The 21586-nt window shown below is 53.1% G+C and overlaps 1 protein-coding gene across 14 annotated transcripts in view; it reads right to left on the reverse strand.

Moving 5' to 3' along the window:
- The window catches only part of RALGPS1 (Ral GEF with PH domain and SH3 binding motif 1), a 295201-nt gene that overhangs the window by 35242 nt on the left and 238373 nt on the right, over window positions 1-21586 (reverse strand). For all 14 annotated transcript variants that reach the window (XM_055400228.2, XM_055400227.2, XM_055400222.2 and 11 more), the window contains 3 exons: window positions 18024-18161; window positions 15574-15667; window positions 11090-11157 (listed from right to left, as the gene is read on the reverse strand). In XM_055400228.2, the coding sequence (XP_055256203.1) occupies window positions 11090-11157; window positions 15574-15667; window positions 18024-18161 (300 nt within the window). The remainder of the gene's footprint in view (window positions 1-11089; window positions 11158-15573; window positions 15668-18023; window positions 18162-21586) is intronic.

Raw genomic sequence — 21586 nt, forward strand, 5'->3', positions numbered from 1 at the left:
GGTGGCCTGTGGTGGGGAAGGAGCTCAAGCAGTTCAGAGGTCAGGCATTAGGGGAAACCTGAGGGAGGAGGAACAAGGTGGCACATTCGAGGTGATCTAATCTAAGCAGAAGGCACTTCTTGAAGGAAACGTGTGAGGGATAAACGTCCAACTGCTGCTCCCGAGGAAGGGAAGGTGAGGGAGACTAACACCTATTGTGCACCAACTGTGTGCCAGGCTTGTATAAACACTCCATTGCTGAGTCCAATGACTCCCGAGCAGTCAATACTCCTACAGCCATCCTGTGGAGACCTCCCCGCCCCCAGGTCACATGGCCAATGGGAGCTGGGTTTGCTCCTTGAACCAGCCTCGTGTGCAGTGGGAAGTGGACACGCTGAGGCTCTTCTGGGAACCTGCCTGGCCTTGGCTCTCTCCTCACCCACTCCCTTCCCCACCTGTTTCCCAGAGGTTCCTGCGCCCTGGCTCCGACCCCAGACAGGCTCTCCCGAGCCTCTGGACTCGCCCCTGGTCGCTTCCACTCAGCTCCTGACTCGCCCTCCAGGCCAAGGCGCGGATCCACCCCCTTCTCCTTGCTGCTTTGGATGGGAGGCAGGCCTGGCCTCAGATGCCCCTGCACTCAGCTGGGGGAAGGCGGGGGGCTGTGACCTCCCCAGGCCCAGGGTCAAGGCGGATGCTGCTCTCAGTGCCCTGGGTCTCCGTCACTCCCATCCCTGCACTGCGGACCAGCAGCAGGACTGTGACGCTGAAGCAGAAGAATTTCCATTCAGCTGGGACCTGGGGTAGCGGGGTGGCCTCTCTGCCAGTAAGTGACACTCTTTCTACTGAAAAGCCTCACGTGCCAGCCCCACCAGGCGGGGTGGGGGTGGGGTGCCACCATGTGACAGCACCAGGGACACGTGTCTTCTGGGACTGGTTCGGAGCTGGGTGGCTGACAAGTTTGTTCCTCCGTGTCCTCGGGGTGGGGGCGGGGGCAGTGATAATGGGCTGGGGCTCTGGCCTGCCCTAGCAGAGTGTGGTCCCCACTGCCCGGCCCGATATGGCACGAGAAGCTGGAAAAACTGACCACGCGGCTTGAAGCTTGACTATCTCAGAGGATTGCTCTATTTTTCCTCAGCATAATTTTTCCATGAATAATCTTTAAGTGGCTGTTTCTTTAGCAGTTTTATTGGAACATATGAGAACTGACAGTCATTGGGGAACAAGATACCATGAACGAAATCTGGTTTTCATTACACTTCTCTCAAGAAACCAACATGCTGCCCAGCAGACCACTCACTGATTGGAAGAGAAAAGAACACAGAGCCTTCTAACAATGGCTCTGGAGTGGGCAGGATCAAGGATGATGAATGGCGACAGAAAAGAACGTGGGACCCAGAGGCAGACAGGCCTGCACTCCCACTGGTACCTGCCACCTCCCGGCTGAGCGACCTTGGGCGAGTCACCTCGTGCCTCTGAGAGTGAATTTTACATCTGCAAGACAGGGGTACTAAGCCGGCCTGGCAGCCCCCTGGTGAGGAGGAAAGGACAGAGTGCTGGCCTCTCCTTCCTAACAACACCTGGGGGTGGGGGGGTGCGGCCCAGCTACTCTGAATTAGAGAGCTGACACTGCCTTCGTGGAGTCACAGTCAAGTGGGGACAGAGACAAGCATCCAGATAATTACACCCAGGAAAGACACCTGCTTTGATAGGAAAAAACAAAGAAACACGGTAATAGCAGTAACGACATCAATTGGATAACTATCACGACTGTGCCAGGGCTGGCGATGGTAATGGGTGACATTCACTGAGAATCTACCAGGGGCCAGAGACTGTGCTAAATGTTCTGGACAGAGGATCTGATGTCAGCGTCACAGTAACACTGCCTCGCAGGCCCTGTTGGCGGCATCTCAACATTATGATGTGGCACCTGGAGTTGGAAGGGTTAAGGAGCTTGCCGGGGTGAGGGACGAGTGGGCAGTGGGAAAAAGTGACCTTGTGCTCCATTTGTAATTCTAAAGGAAGGCGGCTCAGAAGCCACACACTACTCTGACCTCGGCAGCCTCAGTCTCAGCCGTCACTTCCTCTTCTCAGAGGCGGCCTTGGCCGGCCAGCCAGCACAGGGACACTGCGGGGGCCACGGGCCTCTTCTGCCCACCCACGGGGGTCACAGGAGACAAGCCTGAAACGCCCCCAGTGCCTCCTGTTCCTTCTGTACATTTCTCTTGGAAGAGAAAGAAACGGACGGAAAGAACTGGAGGCCCCTCGCATCCTCAGGGGTTAAATTAGACCCTCACTGAGATACAGGGCCTGGAGTAGCAGAATTCACGGCCCCGAGGGTGGGAGTTCTCACGAAGAGGGTGACACCCCATCATCCTGGGTGCACGTGGCCCACGCCCAGCCTTCAAGGCACCCGTTCATCCGAAGCTAAGTAGTTGTGTGTGATTTCCTGCTGACTGTCCATCCCCACCCCCCACCCCAGGAGGCAGGGACTGTGTCCCCGTGCCCAGCACAGGGCTGGGTGGGCAGTTGGAGTGCCAGCGGCGTGTGCCAAGAGCACCGGCATGGTGCCCACGACTCTGCCGAGGAGGACACGCACCCGGGTCGGGAAGCCTCATTCCCACGGGTCCCGGCGGCATTGGAGCGGTCCTGCCTTGGGTCAGCGCTGCCCAATTCAAGCAACCTGGCAGCCTGGCCGCTGCTCACGGGCTACGCTCCAAGTCTCGCACATCGGAGATTAATGGAAGGCAGCTGTGTCGGAGGGAAACGACTCAATCTCGAGTCACAAGACTCGCGTTCCATCCAGCCTCTGCCCCGGGCTGAGTGGGGAGCCGGGGTCCATTCTCCTCCGGCTCTGAGCCTCTGCATCACCCCTGGAGGCCAGGATGACCGCTGCCGCGATCTGGAGCTTCGAGCGTCTGGGGCGCGGGGTCCACGTCCTCCCAACTGCAAGGGGTTCCGTGTCTCCCCGTTTCATCCCTGTGTTTCATTCATTCTCCATTTCATTTTGTTCCCACACTGGGGCTCTCACCGGGCCTGCCAGAACCCTGAGCGCTCTGGGCCCCGGGGGCCCCTCTGCAGAGGAAAGCCTGTTTGTGTTGAAAGCCTTCTCTGGCCAGGTTTCCTGGTGGAGCCTGGGAGCCAGCGACTTCTACGTTCACACGCGGTCTTTGTTTCTCATGTGTGCGACTCTGACGGGTCCTCACTGCGAGCCAGGCTCTAACTCACACGTCACTCGGTTTGCCCCAGTTCATTTCCTTCTGAAATATGGCATCCAACACCTTTCAACTGCAGTCAGGTCTGGACGCTTTCTTCTCGCAGCCAGAGGCCCAAGTTCCCAGCTGCAGCAGGGCAGCAGCTTTGAGTCTTGGTTCCTCTGTTTGACCTTGTCCTTAAGGGGCTACTAGGATGGGAGACTCCAAGGACAAAGCAGACGTGAACTCCAGAGGGAACCAGCGAAAACTGGTTCCCTGTCCCTTGAGTCTCTCACCTAGGGTCCCCCACCCACTCTGAGAATATGAGGGCAGAAAGAGGGGGTCGCTGCCCTCACCCATGGGGGTGCTCTCTCACTCTTCTCAACCACAGTTAGGGGTCTCCAGGCCACTCGAGGAACTTGCTATATGTCCCCAGCAGCTGGGAGACCCAAGGGACTCTGAGTGCCTCCCTCAGGCCTACAGTCCACACGGCTGTGGCCACACGAGGGTTAGCTACACTCACAGGTTCATCCGGACCAGGACAGGTGTGGCCTCCCATGGACCAAGGTGGTCCCTGTGAGTGGATCTGAGGGCTGGAGGGGACTTCAAGCAGTAAGAAACGCGGTGGGCACTGGCTGAGGGCCCATGCAGTGCCCCGCTGGAAAAGATCTGCATCTGCTCAGGTCAAGAGGCTGTGGGGTTGCTGGAAAACCCATGACAAAGTGCCTGTGAAGGAAACAGCACCTGAGTCGGCACTGAGCCTGCACCATTCTTGGCAACCAGACCCTGAGGTTAGCCAGCCGAGGAAGGTAGACAGAAGTCTGGAATGGGGGGATGGCAACACCCCCACTGCGCAGTCACAGCGGGAGGTCCCAGACAGGGCAAGGGGAGGAGAGGCAATGCCAAAGCATGTTTAGAATCTACCGTTACACAGACCAGCCTCTGAGGACCATGCAGGGACAGCACACCACTCACAGCGTCAGTGGCAACGCCACGGGTGCGCCAAGGTGGTCACCCAGGATAGGGCGCTTCCTGCACTGCACCGATGATGGGGGGCCCAGGGGACTCCAGGGCCCTCTGGTGCATCCTGCTTCTTCCCTGTGCTGGGTACAGGCGACAACCAGTCCAGACCCCTGGGCTCAGCAACTGGCTCTGCCCCTTCCTCCAGGCGTGAGATGTGGGGAGCAAGCAACCCAGCACCTTCGCCTAGAGGGCAGTTACACCTACTTCACAAGGTAGGTGTAGGTGCACCAGGCAAGCCCATGGATGGGCTTAGAGTAGTGCCTGGCAGAGAGGACTCGCTCCATATGTGTCAGCTATTACTATCTTTAACCTGTTTCCCTGCCTGTGAACCAGCTGGTGTGGCCAGTTTGAACACAGGGCCACAAAGTCTGACACCCCCCCTCAGTCTTCCTGCCCTGTCCTTGGGCCTGACAGGCCTTTGAGACTGCCTTGACTGACAGAAAGAAGGCTGGGCGCCGAAGAATTGACGCTTTTCAACTGTGGTGCTGGAGAAGACTCTTGAGAGTCCCTTGGACTGCAAGCAGATCCAACAGGTCAATCCTAAAGGAAATCAGTCCTGAATATTCATTGGAAGGATTGAGGCTGAAGCTGAAACTCCAATACTTGGGCCACCTTCACCGATGTGAAGAGCTGACTCATTGAAAAGACCCTGATGCTGGGAAATGGAAAGCGACAGAAGGGGACGACAGAGGATGGGATGGTTGGATGGCATCACTGACTCAATGGACATGAGTTTGGGCAAGCTCTGGGAGTTGGTGATGGACAGGGAAAACTGGAGAGCTGCAGTCCATGGGGTTGCAGAGAGTTGGACACAACTGAGCGACTGAACTGAACTGACCTACAGAGCATGGCAGAAGTGAAGCTAAGTGATTTCCGAGGTGGGTCACACAGACATCATGATGCTTTGAGGACCTCTGCTCTTGGAGAGCAATACCATGCAAGAGCTCAATGACTCTGAGGCTCCCATACACCAGGGAAGCCCAGGCCACACTGGACGCCATGTGGACCTTTGGGTTCCGCCCCAGCTGACACCCAGCACCAGGCATGTCCCGACGGTTCCAGCCCCAACATCCAGTCCCTCTCAGCCTTCACATCTTTCCCACTGAGACCCTAGTTGTCATGGAGCAGAGACAAGCCACCCCGGCTGTGTCTTGTCCAAACTCCTAGCCCAGAAAGTCTGTGCATCTAATAAAATGGCCACTTTGTGTCACTGGGTCCTGGGGTGGCAAGTTATGCGACCAGAGTACCTGGCACAGCTGCTGAGTGTGAGCTGGAGCTGAGGTGAGGGCCCTCTGGCCCCCCGTCCAGTGCTCCATTGGCCATGCCATGCTATCCCTCCATCTGGTCAGCATCAGAGCCTATCTGTGAGGGCCAGAAGCAAACATTCCTGAGTGGTAAGCGTGTGCCAGGCACTGTCTAAGGGTTTCTCCGGCCCAGCCTCAGTCCACGAAGTAAGCCTACATGAAGTATTTATGGTGCTTTAGTTGCTAAGTTGCGGAGAAGGCAATGGCAAGCCACTTCAGTACTATTGCCTAGAAAATCCCATGGATGGAGGAGCCTGGTAGGCTGCAGTCCATGGGGTTGCTAGGGGTTGAACACGACTGAGCGACTTTACTTTCACTTTTCCCTTTCACACATTGGAGAAGGAAATGGCAACCCACTCCAGTGTTCTTGCCTGGAGAATCCCAGGGAGCCTGGTGGGCTTCCGTCTATGGGGTCACACAGAGTCGGACACGACTGAAGTGACTCAGCAGCAGCAGCAGTTGGTAAGTTGTGTCCGACTCTTGCGACCCCATGGACTGTAGCCTGCCAGACTCCTCTGTCCATGGGATTCTCCAGGCAAGAATACTGGAGTGGGTTGCCATTTCCTTCTCCAAAGTATTTAGTTATTCCTATTCCCATTTCACCAATAAGAATGCCAAGGCTCAGTGGGACCATGCCGATCACCCAAAGTCCCAGAGCTAGGAAGCGCTGGAGCTGGCCCTGCACTCAAGATCCAAGATCTTCACGACTCCAAGATCTGCCTGACTTTTACCCACTGGGCAACAGAAGGAAGACAGAAAGGTGTGTTGGTGAGCAGTCCTGAAGGTATAGGAACCTGCGGCCAGCCTGAATTTCTCCATGGACTTGCTTTGCTGCCAAGGAATCTTCGGAGAAAACCTGTCAGCTGGTTCAGCCACATGGAGGCGGGGCTCACGAGATCTGGAAATGTCTTCACCGGTTCCAAGGCACACACAGCACCAACTGCCCTCTCTCGGGGTCAACGTTCTTTACGATTTTTGCTCTCCAGGAAAATATTAGTTCATTTATATAAGCTAAACATTACATATGGGGGGAAATGGAAAACGTGGCATTCCTGGCCTTTTTTCTCCCCAGACCAGAAACTGAGAAGGTTTCTCCACTTCCTTTCTCACAGTCTGTCCATCTGCTGGTGTGGAGCCGCTGGCACAGCCGCTCCCCGGGGGGTGGATAGGGGGGTGTGAGGGCATCGGAGGGAGGCAGGGTGCAGCTGCAGCTCGGGGGACCACCTTGACACCAACCGAGGCCCCAGAGACCTCACAGGAGGGCTTTGTCCGACACAGAGCCTGCATCTCCCAGGCAGGGCCGGCGGGCTGAGAGGGGAGCGAGTGTAGCCAGAGTGCAGTCAGGCAGCTCACACTGGCCTCCTGGGACTGCTGTTCCCCCCACCACCTCATCTGGCTGCTGCCCGCCTCCCCAGCTAAGGGGAGAATGAAGCCCACGAGGGCAGGTCTTCTCCAGGCTCCCCAGTGGGTATGGCTCACAGCCGGCCCCTGGCATGTGAAGCCTCCAGTGAACAGACTCTCCTGGGGTCTTTCCTCGGCAGGTGTGGGGGTGCCTGCTGGCTGGAAAGAGCCTGGGCTATAGCCCCAGCCCCCTCCCAAGGAGTCGAGGGAGGCTGCGTTCCTCCCATTCCTGGGACTGCAAGAGGCACATTCCTGTCCCTGATCTGGTCGGGCTCTTGCCACGCAGCCCCATCTAACTGCCAGACGTGGAAGACCTCCCTGAAGCTGCCCTCTGTCCCACCTGCAAGGGACCCCGCAGGTCCCCTCTGCTGTCTGGAAGCCGAGGCTGGGAAGTCGGGATCCCTGAGTGCGTCTAAAGCCTTCCAGACACTTCTGGGCCCTCTGATGGTCCATGAAAGCCTTAATACCCTGCTTCCAGGCTGGAGCCGCAGCTGTGGAAAGTCAGTGGCAGACACGCCTGGGTACTGAGGTCTGCTGGCCTCAGCACTTTGCTGGGAGGGGTGTGGAGTCAGCAGGCAGCCGGAGAACCAGGTGCCCACAGGCCCAGCTGGGAGCCCAGAGACCAGGCGACCCGCAGGCGGGCTCCAGGAATTCCAGGCCTGGGGAAGGCAGACACAGGACAGAGAAGCACAGAAAGCTGTCCAGTTTCCACAAGGGAAGTGCCCTGGAGCACGGAGAACTGCAAGAGGGTACAACGCAAGGTCAGCAGGCTCTGGAAATTGGCAGGTAGTAGATGTTTTAGGTCTGCAGACCTCAGGGTCTCTGTCTCAACCTCAACTCTGCCGCCATAGCGAGCAAGTAGCCAATGTGTCCACGGCTGCGTGGCTGTGCTCGGATACAAACCAGAGTGGCCTGCATCAGAGCCACGTGTGCCATTCCCCAGTGTAACAGAGGGCCTGACCTGGTCGGGGAGTGGGAGGAGAGAGAGGAGGAATGATTTCCCCAAACCCCGGTGATGATTTGGCGACAGAGGCAGAATCATAACATTGACAGTAATAACATCATCCTAATAAAGTTACATTTGATGAGGGTGTGCTCTGTGTCAGGCACATGTGATCTTAATAAAATCTCACAACCATTCTCTGAGGGAGGTATTACTATGCCCACTTTACAGATGGAGAAATCAAGGCTTGGCGGGTACACAGGGTGTTCTGTCCGACATTTCAGATGAGTTCTTCACCCTGCTAGGTGCCCTTGGGAGGATGGACCCAAGAGGCATCTCTTGGCTCCCTCACCCCAGGCTTCCAGCTGGGTTTGGCTGATGGGGGGCTGCAGCTGCAGATACAGTGGGAGGGTGGAGAGAGAGGGCCAGGCATTTCAGCTCCGCCTTCCTCCTCCTTTACCCTTGGCTACCACGACTCCTGCCAAGCTGACCCGTCCTCTGCGCTCAGCACTTGTTGGAGTTGGCAATAGTTTTTCTTCCCCAAGATCTTCAGCCTAGAGGTGCTGGGTACCCTGCTGTCCTTGTGTAAAGTATTTATTCCTATTCCCATTTCACCTTCATTAAGTCTCTTCCAGTGAGTCATCTGGGGGCAATTCTGTTTCCTGCCAGGACTCTGCGGAGAAGGCAATGGCAAGCCACTCCAGTACTATTGCCTAGAAAATCCCATGGATGGAGGAGCCTGGTAGGCTGCAGTCCGTGGGGTCGCTAAGGGTCGGACACGACTGAGCGACTTCACTTTCACTTTTCACTTTCACACATTGGAGAAGGAAATGGCAACCCACTCCAGTGTTCTTGCCTGGAGAATCCCAGGGACGGGGGAGCCTGGTGGGCTTCCATCTATGGGGTCACACAGAGTCAGACACGACTGAAGTGACTTAGCAGCAGCAGCCAGGACTCTGACTGACGCTGGACGTTAGTTAACTGGCTGGCTTCTGGTTTCACATGGCCAATAAGGCCAGTAAACACCGCAGCCAGGTGGGGATGAGGGGGGATGGGATGGAAGGAGAGTAGGGCTGAACCTTGAGGAGGCTGGACCGGGGGCTGGATCCCGGCTCTGGTACCGGTTTCCATCCTAGGCAGGGCTCAAAAGTGAATGCAGGCACTTCCCTGGTGGTCCAGTGACTAAGTCTCCATGTGCCCAGTGCAGGGGGCCCGGGTTTGATTCCTGGTGAGGGAACTAGATCCCACATGCCGCAACTAAGACCCGGTGCAGCCAAAGAATAAAGATCGTGTTTAAAAGTGAGCAGAGCTCCTCCTTTCCTGCCCCAGGGCTCAGTGAGTGGTCTGCTTCTGGAGGCCCCCAGAAGCAGTGCTAAGTTTTCTGTGCCTGGCTCCTGTCTCCACCTGGGGCACTGGGAGACAGATAAATCCTCCAGCTCGTCGGGCCGTGGGGACCTGAGGGCACCTGGGGAAGGCCTGAGATGCGCTCATCCCGTTCAGGTATGCTAACTGGACAGGATGCAGGGACCTCTTATTCAGACTGATCAGGAGACGGAAGGGCAGAACCCTCTGTATCCAAGCCCACTCTCTGCTCCAGAACCCTGGCATTCCCTCTGGAACAAAGAGCCTTGAGTGGTTAGCGTTCCTACACCCCTCTGAGGGATCCCATCCACCCCCACCCACAGCCGGTGTATGTGAGCATCGGTTGAGTAAGCAGGAGAAGGTTCTAAAACAAGAAGGCAGAGACGAGACCAGCGCTAGGAACTTCTCTCTGGTCACGGCTGGTGGGTCATCGGCCGTGTGCGTAAGGCAGTGGATGTGAAAGGAGACCATGGGAGGCGTTTCCTATTGGGCTCATGGGACCACGTGAGGATCAAGTTCAGGCCAGGACTCTGTCTCTTGAGGTGTAGACAGCAGCATCCCCAAGCTAGGTAGATTAACCAGCTTCTCCGTCTCTCTCTGCTAAGTTACCGTGGGACCCTGGGGTGGGCTAGGGGCAGGGTCCAGCCTACGCACTGGAGCCGGCAGAGGCTGGGAAAGGTAAGGCACCTGGAGGAAACCCCGGAGTCAGGGCAGAGGGCTTGCCTGGCGGGGCCAGTGAGAGGCTGTGACGTAGCCTCCTGCGGCCCTAGGGTCCTGACACAGCAGCACCGCTGCACCAGCCTGGCTCCAGAAAGGGGAGTGAGTGGTTGGTTAGCAGGTCAACAGGTCGGGGGCAGGGGTCATGACACCAGGCAGCAGCCTGAGACAGCCACCTCCTCACCAAACACTCACCGCCTGTCAGACTCTACACTGCATGCCTTGCATGTATCATTTCAGTTTTCATATTCCAGCGACTCTGGGATGGGAGGCTTATTATCCCCATCTTACGGGTAAGGAAACTGAGGCCCAGAGGGTGTAAAGTTGCTTGTTCAAGACTGTAGTGGCCTGGCACCCAGGTGAGTGTCACATAAGCTCAAACCAGGAGGAAGAAGTACAACTGGACCCCAGGCTGCAATCTGATCCCGCCCTGAACAGCAGCAGAGAGCAGCCCCGGCAAGAATCGGACATGAGCTAGCGGCTGAACAACAACCAACAGGAAACCGTCACAGAGATGACTCTGAAGCAGCCGACACTGCGAACACGTGGGCGGAGCGCTTTAAAAGCATGAGTGGCCCAGTCCTCAAGGTGAGAGCTGGCCCACCTCCACTCTCTGGATGAGGCCACTGAGGATCGGAGAGGCACAGTGACAGCTGGAAGCAGCACAGCTCGAGTCTGACTTCAAAGCCTGGGCCTCTTATCGCTGACAGGACGCCACATGCATCCCAAATATGGGAATGAAACTTATGCCCCAGGAAGGTGAGCCTTCTGTGTGTGGTGGGACCAAAGGCCCCAGGCATCCTGTGCACCCCTCCGGGGCGTGTTACCACGAGCCTGGTTGGGAGGCCTGATGACAAGCGTCCAGGTGACCTGGGGAGTGTCCTGGGCTTCTCCACCCAGTGCAGGCCCCCAGCTTGGGCTCTGATCTTGCCTCTGTTGGGTCTCAGACTCTCCCAGGGAGCCCCAGACCAAAGGTGCCCTGCAGGACCCTGGTGTGATCAGAAGCCTTGGCAGGCTGCGGGGGGTGGGAGGAAGCGGCTGTGAGCAGGGACACTGAGGCTGCCAGCCAGCAAACTGGACTCTGGTCTTTGGCTCCACAGGCAAGGCCAACCCTGGCAGCCACGTATGGGCCATTGGCGAGTCTGCCCCCACCCGAGGGGCTACGATACCTGCAAGATCTTCCTTGGAAGAGACTAGTCTTGGGGAGCTGCTTCCTGGTTCAATTCGGAGTGACAATCTGAAAACAAAGATTTTCAAAGGATTAGATGGGCTCTAGGGTTTCAGAGGGGGAACCGGACATGTGCAAGCTGGGAACTGGGAAACTGGACTGCTGCTAAGGGCTATTCCCGTCATGGAGCCAGCAGTGCTCTGAGATCACAGATCACAGTGCTCCAGATCACAGACATGGCTTTCCAAGGTCCCCGGGGGATTTCCATGACCAAGAAAGGGAAGACACCGTAAATAGTGTAATTGTGGCCCCTCACTGCCAGGCATAGATGTGTTCCTGCTCAAGACAACACTATTAACTAGGAACACCATCCCCGTCCTGTAGACGAAAAAAGTGAGGAGCAGCAAGGTTACACAGCTCCCCCCAGATGTGCGGGGCTAACAATTGGCCGAGCAGGGGATGGAGGCTGTCTGACCCCAAGCCAGGGGGTTTAATCATTACACTGCATTCTCAGATGCCCCCAGAGAGGCATGACATAGTAGTTATTACTGTTTTTCTTTAAAGCATCGATTAGGAAACTTCTGGCAGAAAATGACAGAGTAAAGCTGGATGCCAGAGTCTCCCTCACCCAACAAGACCAATAAACAATTACAAAGGCTCAAGAGTAAAAGAACCCCCCAGCTGTTACTCAACAAGGGAGGGGGCATGAACTTTAAGAACTTACAGCCAGGGAAAGAAAAAGTGGATTGTGCAGCCGAACAAGAGCTATCACATGGCCCAGCTCCCATCCTGACCTCGGACTTCTCAGGGGATCTGAGTGGCTCCAGATTCAGGAGAGACACGGATTGGGTGGTGGGTGGACGGCATGGGGGATGATGCTCTGATGGAAATGAAGGCTCCATGGTGCGGCGGGTGCTGCATCATCTGAAACCTGAGTGTATCCCTTTCTGGAATGGGATTCAGCCCCCTATTAGATGGAGGAAACACTGATGAAGGCCTTTTAACAGAGGCCCCTTCTCTAGAACAGATGGCTTGCTCCCTGCCTCCAAGGAGCCGGAGACCTGCGTGCCCCCAGGCCGCACAGAGGGCAGAGAACCCCTGTGCCTCTCAGCGCAGCAGAAGGAAAACCAGCCCATCCCACACAGCGCAGCAGGACAGACGGCGCCTCCTTCCATCGGAGCTGTGGACTAGCCAGAGGAAGCCTCTCCTGTGGGAGCAAGATGGAAAGAAACAGTGCTGCCAACTCAAACATCCCTGCAGAGAAAGGGGACAGAGGGAGGAAGAGAGCACTGTCCAGATTGCTCGGCCCAGAAGGCAGCCCCGGGGGACACCAGGAAATCCCCCCCAGGTGCTTGAGACTATGGGTTGTATAGAACCAAACCTGAAAAATGAGATGGGAACATAGAAGATGAAAGGGGAGACTGGAGACCCCAGGGAACAAACCAAGGGCAGAAAGGAGAGGACTGAAGGAATACCAAAGGAGAACAGATCAACCCCAGTGATTACAGCCATCAGAAAGAGGTCGATGGACGTGAAAGACAGAGCGCATCCAGTGTACGGATTCCTGGAACGCCGGAGAGAGAAAAGCCAAACAATGGTGCAGAAGAAGTGGTCACAGATAGAAACCAAAAGAATTCCTCTGTGATGAAGAAAGAGCATATGCCGTTCCAGGGAAAGCTCCACTAGGAGGCATTCCCCTTGCAAGGCTTCTGAACTTTAAGGAATTCTTCCCACGAGGTAGACAAAACAAGTCACTTACAAGAGGAAAAATCTAGACTGGCTTGAGACTTGCCTATAGCAGCACCCAGCGCCAGACGGCAATAGAGCAGGTTCTGTGTGTCCTGTGGGAGGGAAACCAAGGAGGCAGATGTTTTCACCAAAGACATCAGAGTGTGCAGGACTTGAGCAAACCTACTTCATGATGAAACCCAGCTAAATAACGGACTGAGTTAAAGACTCCAGGAATGGAGAAGCAACAGGTGGTAAGAATTGAAAATGTTTAACTACAATGATTCCTAAAGAGTAGGAATCATGATTCCTGAACGTGATGTGTATGTTCCAAACTTGGAGAAACAAGGAGATAACTAAGGAGGAGCTGGAAGGTGGTGCAGGGGAGGTGAAGGAGTTGGGTGCAGCTTGCCAACGATCTCCTCTTGTATGACCCGCGTCGATGGGCCCTGCTCACCATGGAAATCCAGTTGAAGCAGAACTTAGGGACTTCAACCTCGTCATGTTCTTCCCGACCTCTTCTGTTAGAAGGCTCTTTTAGGGAGTAATATCTCTTGTGGAGAAATGTTTATCTGAAGAGCGGCAACTCCTTATGTTTTATTTCAGTTCATTTTTCTGGTTAAAGTAAAATTGAAGCTGTTCTAATTTAAAAAAAGCAAGTGCAGTATAATCCAATTTCAATAAATTCTATTCTTGCATCCATCCATCTGTCTATCCATCCTTCTCCACATGTATATATGCACTTTCTATGCACAGAAGAAGGTCCAGAATAATGCTCATTTAATGCCAACAGTCATGCTTTTTAAGTGGCAGGAATTTGGGTAATTTTTCAAAAATAAAGTAAAATAGATGAAAGACTGAGGAAAACAAAACACTGGTTGGGCTCCTTGGCACAATGTCTTCAAAGTAAGAGGAAGCCTGCATCCTCGGAGGTGGGGATCAAGTCTCTGGGTGTGCACTGGGCCATGGAGTGTGGATTCCTCCAGTAGAGTCACAAGCCCTGGGCATACTTTGTCACTCAGATCCAGGGCCTTCCTAGGAAGGGACCCCCTCAGTGGTCTGGGCCTGGGACAAGAACACAGCCTTCCTCCCTGGGTGTGCCCACTTGGACCACAACAAAAGGCCTTTGTGAAATCCAGGCATTAAGTGCTAGGGGTGTTCATTGTCCTTCAGAATGGAAGGCGTAATTACTCACAATTTGCAGTTTGTCCAAGGATTAGCTCATGGTCAGAAGTATTTATGGACCATTTTTCTCCTTAAAGTATATTAGTGTTAATGAAAAACTAGTCTTTTTAATAAAATTATTGGCACATGAATGGAAAATATTATCCCAGAACCTAACTGGGAATAATTTCCCACTCCAGGGTACTCTTTTCAGGAACAGCAAATGCTTTGTAAGTAACAATGAGCAATTTGTGGCAAACATAATTTGAATGGTCATCTCTGGCCCTCATCTATTGCTGTTACAATTATGTAACAGATCAAAATATATTACATTCTATTTTAACAAAATATTGTACAATAACAACTAAAGGTATCACCTCTATATTTCTAAAGACAGCCAATCATTAGGAGGACCATGTGGGGAGCTTTGGAAACAAATACAGATTTCCAGGCCCCATCCCAGACATCTGGGTGGCTAGAAGGCTTCCTAGGTGTCTCTGGCCCATGGTCAGGGCTGAAATCCACTACCGCAGAGCTGGTGAGGGTGGTGTTACTTCAACAGCCATTCCCAGGGTCTTGGTGAATGAAAACGGGTAACCTGAAGCTGTCCCTAGTGGGCACAGTTTCCAACAATTTAGATGAAGAGCAAATCATCAACCTGACCACATTTTTGAATGCAAAACTGGAAAAGATTAAAAAATATATTGGAGAGCAGGATTCAAAGAGATTATGCACGCTTTACTGGAAGCAACCAATAAGACAAGATTTAAAAGAACACATGCAAAGCTGGCGTTTAGTGGGGGAAACTAATCAATTACATGATGTCCAAGACTAGCCTTGATAATAGGCCGTGTGAAAAGCCCTGAGGTTCTGAGTTGACCTCAAGCTCAAAATGAGCCAAGAAGATGTCCAATCAATATGGGGGACATGTAAAGGTACTATACTCCAATAACAATTCAGCAGGAAGAAAAAAATATGGTGGACAGACTCAACATGACAAGCTGTCCTTCTCCCTCTAATTACACAGAAATGCTGGATAAATTCCCAGCTGCCACGATGAAGAGAGACCTGAAAGCCAGAGCAGGTGAGTGGGAGACGAGGCCAGAGGGCCCACTGGGGGTCTTCACGGGAACTGGGTGTATTCTATATGGGCCGCGTGGGATGGAGATGGAGCCTCCACCAGTGCCAGGTGGCGGGAGTCTAGCAGCAAGTGGGGGCCCCAGGGAGCTGCCTCGTCCGTGAACAGGCTCTCGAGAACTCTGTTTGGCAGCCCGGAGATGAGTCTAGCAAGCTGCCCTTCCGCTCAGCGCTCTGAGTGGGGAGTCCATCACGAGAGCCTGGAGCATGAAGCCTGCACCACACACCGCTGTGGAGCCCTAGTTTTACCCTCCCCATTGGAAAAAGCCACGCCGAGAAGCTGATGGAACACCGTCCTCGGTCCAGGGGTGCCTATGGGGGGCGGACTGGGGTGAGAGGAGATGCTCAGCAGCCCTGCTCTGGGCTCTGTGGGGTCTGAGGTTGCCGAACACACACGTGCTGGGGCGGGGGCACGGATGCTGCCACACAGGTGGCCGGGGCGGGGTGGGCACGCACTTGTAGTTGTCGTCCTCCACAAACTTCTGGAGCTCTTCGATGTAGCGCACGGACTTCAGGTACTTCTGCACGTGGGGCAGGGTGGTGAGGTGGTCTGTAGGAGAACAAGACCCAGAGGCTTCAGGCTCTCTCCGTCTTTGTCTCTCCCCATCTCTGGGCCCCACACGAGACGGGACTGAGACACACAGGCAGTCTTTCAACAGTTGGTGATGATCCCTTGGGCCAGGCCTGGGCTGGGCACTGGGCACAGAGTGGACCCTCGAGGCATGCCCACCCCAGATGGCTGGGCCATGGACCCCACACCCCAAGGTCACCACGGTTCCTTGGCTGGGCAAAGATGGATCTTGGAGGGGGGTGTGGGAGGGGAAAGACAGCCTCCAGAGCAGACCAGAGCCAGGTGTGTGCCCTCAAACAGGTTTCCACTGGAATGACTGGACCAGTCTCCCTCACCCACCCCACCAGCTCCGTGTGACAAGAATGAATGGATCCTGTCCAGCCTGGTGAGCAACCCAAACCCAGACTCGGGCACAGCCTAAGAGCCTGGCTGCTGCATCCTGAGAAGATAGGGAGGGGCCTAGATGCTTGAGCACCTGTTCTGTACCAGGCTCTGCACCAGGTGCTTTCTAGAAGCCATCTGGCCTCAACCTTTGCACCTGCCTCATTTCCAGCAATCAGATGCTCAGAAGATGAAGCCACGGTAACCTGCAAGGTCACTCCACTGACCTTGGAGGACCCGAGTCACCTGTGGCCTCGGCCACACTGCGCTGTCTATCTTCTGTCCCGGGCTGACTGATGTCAAGTGCTCTCCTCAGACGATCATGGTCACTGCACTCTTTCTGAGGGGTCCCCAACACTCCCTGATCCTCTCTGCCATTCTCCACCGGTTGGGACAGAACTGGTTGAGGAGGGAGATGGAGGCAGTGGAGGAGGCCTTGCAGAGGAGCAGAAAAGAAGGTGGGGAAGGGCCGCTGCTTTCCTGGGGTGGGGGTAGGGGGGTTGGCAGTGCATCTGGCTGCCAAGATGAGCCTCTGATGGCTCTGCCCAGTAACTGTGAGATTCTCAGCAGGTCATTCGGTTTCTCTAGGGCCTCAATGTTCTGGTCTCTGAAATGGGGATAAGAACCCCTGCTTTACAATGCTGATGAGGGGGAAGATACAGGTACACAGAAGAGCGGTAAGAGTGAGCATTTCCTGCGCTCTGATGAAAGGCTGGGGCGAGGGCCCGGCACACACACCTCCCTGTTGTCACTGATGAGAAAACCTCAGAGAAGACAGACTTTTCAAGAAGCAGGGCTGAGACATGAAGCTGAGCCTGTAATTGTTCTGCTGACCAGCAGGACCAGTGCTGAGGCCCCAGGGAGTGGAAAGGGCCCTGGGAATTCAGGCCTCTCCCTGCTCTCTGCGCAGGAGAGCTGGTCTGCAAGTGCAGGCCGCCCCCCCCCAACCAACTGCGCCGCAGTGTTTGTTGGGGGGGTGCTCCTGAGCAGATCTTTGGGCTTTGGGCCCACCCCCTACAGCGGCCTTCCCACGCGGAGGCAGCTGGCTCCTCCCACCCCATGTGCTGGAGGTAGGGTTGGTCTCTTCTCCTCCGGCTTTGCTGTTTCCTGACTTCTACTCCTCCCCTTCCTGTGAAGCTCTGCTCCACAGAGACACATTACCGCAGTTTACCACCCTTCCCCTCTTCCCTGTGACTTCTGCCATGTGGCACCCAGGTCACTCAGGCCCATTCCTGGAGGACCCGGGTACCTGACTCCCAGCTGAGCCCACTCTCCCCCCCACCCCCGGTGTCCATGTGGCTGGCCCATCAGCGTCTCCAACAACATCTGCTCCATCCATCTCAGACGCACATCATCAGGGTCACCCTTTGGATCTGGTCACCTGTGGCAGAGCCTGGCTAGCTGTTGACCAAGTCAATGCCCTTTTCCCTCTAGGCCCACAGCTATGTTGCATTCCTACCTTCCCTGGACAGAAGCAATGAGTGCCATGTGCAAGTCTGACCCAGAAGTCCCATTCTTATGTGATTCTTTCTTCTTCTGCATCTGCCAGCTGGATGCAGAGTTCCATGGAGGACTCGGGGCCATGGGACATGGTGGAACCACATGACAGAGGAGCCCAAGTCCCAGAATCTGCTTGGAGGAGAGCCACCCAGGAGCTGCCCACAGAGCTCTTCATGGATGAAAGACCTGGCTTTGCCCCTGACTAGATGTGTGACCTTAGGTGAACACAGTATGTTCAGCCTCGGTTTCCCCATCTGTGATACAGGGATGGTAACATCTAGTCTGCACAGTCTTTGAAGATCAAACAAGCTTGCAATGGATCCAGCATGCATTTGATGCTCAGGATATCAAAATGAAGAGCCCTGGGTGGGGACTACCGGGTCTGTAGAACTTTCTCACAGATAAGGTGCTGCACTGAAAAGATTTCACAATCCCAACAACCAGGGGGACTAACCGTAGCTGCAGGAAACTTGTAAGTCAGCAATTATTCGGAGAATATTGTTCATCTGATTGGATCTTTGTTCGTTTTCCATGATGCTGCCTGAGGCAGGATACGCAGAATCAATGTAGATTAAATCCAGAAGATAGATGCCTAAAATCAAAGAAGATATTTAATGATGGAAGGTGTTTATTAATCAGAATGGCACAAAACAGAACTGCTCTGCTAGAAGGTACACAGTGGCTTATGGAAAACTGCAGTATGACTTGGACTTCAATTCCAATCCCGACTACTAACTGTTCACATAAACTGCTCAACTGTAAATCAAACATACTGAGCAACAACCAAAATGAATGTTGGCAAGATTTTAGCATTTTGAGTTCCTACACTCTTCCAGCAACAAGGGTTATTCCCTGTAACCCAGCTGGAAAATAACAGGACATGAAAGGGATGAATGAATACTTGTGTTTTACCAACCACTGCAGTTTAATAGGGCTAAGGTGTCATACCCAGGAGAACACTGAATTCAGGCTTTCATTTATTCACGTAACTGTTTGTCTATTTGTTTATCTATCTGTCCTTACATGCACACACACACCCCAAATCATAAATAAAGGAACAAAAGAAGAAATCAAAAAAGCAATAGTCCTTGGTACAAAGAAGTAAGGCTAGACAGAGAATTCTCCTGCTGAGAGTGCTTAATAAGAAAATAACGTGTGATGTAAAAACATTGCTGTGATAGGCCAGTAGGGAGCCTCAGCACGGCCTCATGGCATCACCCCAAGGGGAATTCGGGACAAGCTGACTAACCAGAGATGGGGGAAGAGGACTGGCTGTGCAGCGTGGTCCAGCTGACTTGCTTGCTGAGGGCCGCACTTCAGAATCTCCAGGTGTGCATGGACAACGGGTGGCATGGCCTTCCAGCAGCCCCCCTCCAGAGTACTGCCACTAAACCCATAACACTGGGGAAGTGCACGAGTAGTGATGCAAAGCAGAACTGAAGGCAGAAAACATTGAATGAGGCAAAGAGGAATGGCTGATATTAATTAAAGGCACAGGCGACTGAGAAGATCTAATGATTATATCTGCTATGCACAAAGCAATACTGCACCAAAATATACAAAGCAAAAAAGTGCCAAAAATCAAAAGTGGGTTCAACAAAGCCACAACTATGGAGGTGGCTTTTGGTATGTCTTTTCTAGAATGTGTGTGTGTGTGTGCGCACATACATATGTACATACAAAAATATATACATATACATGTATCTATAGATATATGTATGTATGTGTCCTATATGCATGTATCTAAGTAACACAGCTAAAAGCTTGGTGTTATGTAAATAAAAAGACAATTATTTAAAAATACTCATGAAATGCTTACAAACACTGATTAGCATTGCTGCTGCTGCTGCTGCTAAGTCACTTCAGTTGTGTCCGACTCTGTGTGATCCCATAGACGGAAGCCTACCAGGCTCCCCCGTCCCTGGGATTCTCCAGGCAAGAACACTGGAGTGGGTTGCCATTTCCTTCTCCGATGTGTGAAAGTGAAAAGTGAAAGTGAAGTCACTCAGTCGTGTCCGACCCTTAGCGACCCCACGGACTGCAGCCTACCAGGCTCCTCCATCCATGGGATTTTCGTGGCAATAGTACTGGAGTGGCTTGCCATTGCCTTCTCCGAATTATATGCTAGTCTATTAAAAAAAAAAAAAAAAAGCTCAATAAGTTCCAAAAAATAAATGCCATATTATGTTCTCTTTGACCTAAAATTACATCTAGGATTTAGTAATAAATACAGAAAAAATTCTAACCATTTGTTAAACACACACTCATAAGGAACTCTCACAGAAAAAATGAGAAATCTAAAATAAAAAGTCTATGCAAAGACTATGCAATGACAATAAGAACACTATGTAACAAAATTTATGAGATCAGACCAAAGTGGTAATCAGAGGAAAATTTATAGCCTTAGAAGTTTCCTATTAAACTACTAAGAATGACAACAAATGTAACTAACCAGGTACTTAATAGGCAAGTTGTGAGTTTTCTGCATGGCTGGACAGCACTGCACTGATTTTTACATTCACTGTGTCACTTGTCTTTATAAAACCCATTTCACAGAGGAGGAAAAGGACATGCAGAGAGCATGTGTAACTTGCTCCAGGTCACACAGCTGGTAAGCGATACGGGTGGGAGCTGAACCCAAGCCTGCCTCCCCAGAGAACATGCTTCCTGCCATCACAGTGGACTGCTGCTTCTGGATACCATGAGTCACTCGTCTGCTTTTAAAATAGCTACACGTTTTTTACGGGAAACTGTTAAATCACAGAAACACATGCTAGTACTTCTCCTAGGAGTCGTTTCCACTTCCTTTCTTTCTAGTGGCACCATGTTTCAAAAATTTAAAAAAAGTAGAAATCATTTCCCTTGTATCGAAGCTCCAAGTTCGGAAGGTTTAACTCCACAGGTTCATGATTTCTCTTGATTGTGTTTTTCCTCTTCTTGTTTGAAAATCTAACATGGTCACCTCCCCAAGGATTTGGCAATGGCAATCCTGAAAATTCCACTACGGCTTGAACCACAACAGAAAGCATCCCCTAGTGCTGAGCAGGAAGTGAGGGGATAAGGGACATGCCGTGCAGACCAAACCCACTGGCTCTGAGCCGCAGAGTGAACCTTGGCTCAGGAGCAGGGGCCCTGAGGAGCAAGATATAGGAGATGGGAGAAGAATGATGCTAGGAATCTGCTATAAGATGGGAACCTCCTCATCTCCTGTGATCCTCCCATAGACCCCATGGTGAGGGTTGAGTAGCAAAGTAAAGTTCAGGGAGGTTAAGAAACTGGCCTGAGGCCTCAGGAGTGTGTTGGATTCAAACCCAGGTCTATCTGGCTCCAGCGCCTGTTCCAACTCACTCACTGTTCATGGAATTAGTCACCTTTTCTTGAATAACACCCTCACATGGAAGGCTTGCCATATGTCACCCTGTGAGGACCAGGGCTGGCTTCTCTGCATCCTCTCAGGTCCTGGCTCTGCAAACAGAGGCGAGGAGAAGCGGAACACCATCTCCCCCAACCCAGCCCCTGCCTGTCTCCTGGGGGCATGGAGAGCTCATTACTTCATAAGAGCAAACCCCACTGTAGAGTTTTTCATCACTCCACTGCATGAAACATATCCGTTCCCCCAACCTGAGAGTCCAGGCCGAAGCCACCACATGTGAGGATGGAGAGGACCTCCCAAAGGAGGTCCCCTGACCAGACCCCAAACCTCAGCACCACCTGACAGAGTCTGCATCTAAACAGCTCATCACTGCCACAAAAACTGCTTGCAAAGCAGGAAATCTATAGTTAATACTGCGTAAGTCCAGGAAAATTCTCAGTATTGTTATCAGTCCATAACTAGCAATATTTAAAAGCCTAAACTGTGATGAAATCATCAGAATAGCCCCTCCCACTTGGACTGGGCCAGTGCTCACCACAATTAGATACTTATTGGGACTGTTCCTGTATCTGCTGTTTGATGCCCACTTCAGACTTTATGTAAACCTTTCCGAGGAGGAAATGTCTTGCTCCATAAGCTCAAGT

Source organism: Moschus berezovskii, chromosome 11, assembly GCF_049115385.1.
Source record: "Moschus berezovskii isolate FMDL1 chromosome 11, NW_MosBer_1.0, whole genome shotgun sequence".
In the NCBI taxonomy this organism is placed as follows: domain Eukaryota; kingdom Metazoa; phylum Chordata; class Mammalia; order Artiodactyla; family Moschidae; genus Moschus; species Moschus berezovskii.